The sequence below is a fragment of the Otolemur garnettii genome, unplaced genomic scaffold (assembly GCF_000181295.1).
Source record: "Otolemur garnettii isolate 467f Iridium unplaced genomic scaffold, OtoGar3 scaffold00174, whole genome shotgun sequence".
In the NCBI taxonomy this organism is placed as follows: domain Eukaryota; kingdom Metazoa; phylum Chordata; class Mammalia; order Primates; family Galagidae; genus Otolemur; species Otolemur garnettii.
Genome location: NW_003852569.1, coordinates 2,430,699 through 2,432,975, shown reverse-complemented (window position 1 = coordinate 2,432,975; position 2,277 = coordinate 2,430,699). Strand labels below are relative to the sequence as shown.

At 40.3% G+C, this 2,277-nt stretch overlaps 1 protein-coding gene across 2 annotated transcripts in view; it reads right to left on the bottom strand.

Moving 5' to 3' along the window:
• Positions 1–1,102: 1,102 nt before the first annotated feature.
• The window catches only part of GOLPH3L (golgi phosphoprotein 3 like), a 60,656-nt gene continuing 59,481 nt past the window's right edge, over positions 1,103–2,277 (bottom strand). Inside the window, exon 5 of one of the 2 annotated variants that reach the window (XM_003800401.3) lies at positions 1,103–1,938. In XM_003800401.3, the coding sequence (XP_003800449.1) occupies positions 1,511–1,938 (428 nt within the window). In that variant the 3' untranslated portion in view covers positions 1,103–1,510. The remainder of the gene's footprint in view (positions 1,939–2,277) is intronic. The other variant, XM_012811798.2, reaches the window with a different exon arrangement.

Here is a 2,277-nt window from a genome sequence, read left to right as displayed (position 1 = left end):
GTCTCCTGCCTCCACCTCCCAAGTAGCTGGGACCACAGGCGCCCGCCACAACGCCCGGCTATTTTTTGGTTGCAGCCGTCGTTGTTTGGCGGGTCCGGGCTGGGGATTCGAACCCGCCACCTTAGGTGTACGTGGCTGGCGCCTTAGCTGGTTGAGCTATAGGCGCTGAGCCAAAAAAGATCTTTCTTAATAAAGTTTCTTGCCCTAACTACTTAAATGAAAAATGTTTTAGAGATTTTGCCAGAAAGATGATTTATTGAGGCAAGACTGAAGACTAGGGGACTATCTGGATCAAATATAGACAAAACTATTCCCAGAACACTTAAATAAAGACGGAATTTATCAATTTGTGTAGGAAGTCAAAAATAAAGAACAAGAAGATCTGTAGTTCAAATACTTGAACGTCAAGCACTTGATGTTCAGTAATTGAAACTTACAATTCCCTCAATTCAGAGCAGAGACATTTTGTAATATGGAGAAAACAAGACAGTCAGTCATGTGCTAAAGGGTGGAAACTTTCATGCCACCTCCCTTTCTCTCTTTCAAAATTCTTTTTTTTTTTTTGAGACAGAGTTTCACTATGTTGCCCTGGGTAGAGTGTGGTGGCATCACAGCTCACAGCAACTTCCAACTCTTGGGCTTACATGATTCTCTTGCCTCAGCCTTCCAAGTAGCTGGGATTACAGATGCCTGCCACAATGCCTGGGTATTTTTGTTTTTTGGTTGCAGTTGTTATTGTTGTTTGGCAGGCACAGGCTGGCTTCGAACCTGCCAGCTTTGGTGTATGTGGCTGGCGCCCTCAGCTGCTGAGCTACAGGCACCGAGCCTTTCTTTCAAATTCTAATGTTGACTGCATGTAGGAGGTGATTGAGAGACACATTTTTTTCATTTACACTTTTGTCCTAATTAATAAGAAAAAGGATAATGTTAAGACGGAGTTTAGAATATACTATTTCTGGCTCTAGGACTGTGAAATCCAGTTAATCAAATTTAGGACATTCTTATTAGCTTAGAAAAGGAAAGATAAGAAAATCACTAGCAGTACATTCAATCCCAGAGATCACCCTTTCCAATAAGCTACATTATTTAGCATAGACAGAGACTGGGAAAACATATTTAAGATAGAAAACAAACTTAGAAAAATATAATAAATGGTTTGCACTTTAATTCATCACATTCTGTGGCCGAAGAACTCCAAATTCCACTTAGATATTCTTGTTTACCTAAAAGCAAACTGGATGAAACTAAACCAAGAAATGGGAGAATATGTTTATTGGATGTGTGTGGGGTCACCCAGTTCATTCACCTATGGGGTGGAAATAAAGGAAGAAATCAAGTCTGCTTGATTTCAAGGTCTATGGAGAAGAAGCCCTGAAGTTGCTTTCCCCAGATCACAAGCCTGATTCAAGAGAAAAAAGGATGAAAACATCTCATCACACAAAACTCAGTGATAGGGTCTCTAATAGTCACCCGCCAGCAGGGGAGAAAAGGAGAAGCCCACCTGCTGGCTTTAGGATTTATTGAAGGCTGCCAGCACAGCCCAGATCATCTCTGTGGCACTGTGCTTTGTCCCCTCCACCTCAGGGTCCAGTTCTACTAAGTCCTTGGCTCGATTCATTGCCACATCATACTTGTCATCTGTCAGAGAGGAGAAGACATTCTCTAACACATCAGAGGAGTGGGCTAGCACCAGGAGTGCTAGTGTTCGCTTGTCCATACGCTGAGGGTCATTTACCCACCGCTCTAGTACACTGTCTTGAAGTTTCTTCACTAGTCGCTGTTTCTCTGTTATATTGGTCACTGGATGAGTAGTCATGTCAAACAGTAGGAAATTTTGCTTCTCAGTGGTTAGAATACCCTTTTCTACCAGGTTCTTTGCAATTCGCTCTCGTACATTTCTTAGCTGATACTGTAATTTGAAGGGGTTCCAGGTCTCACCTATGGGAAGAAAGAAATGGGACATAATGAACAGAAAGAGAAAACCAAAATAAAAAGTAAAGTAATTATTTGGAACTTTGATTAAAACTTTAAAAAGCATAATCTCCACTTATTCCTTTTCATTTAATCATTAATTTTTTATAATTTGTTTTGACTCCCTCCGTATTTCACATTAAACCACATTGAAAAAAATGTCACCAAAGACTTCCATAATGCTAGACCTTATGGACTTTATTTTTGCTCCTAGATGACCTTTCTGACACTCTCAATTATTCCTTTATTTTTGAAATTCTTTTCAGGACACCAGTCTCTTCTAGAGGATTTCTGTTTTTTTTTTTT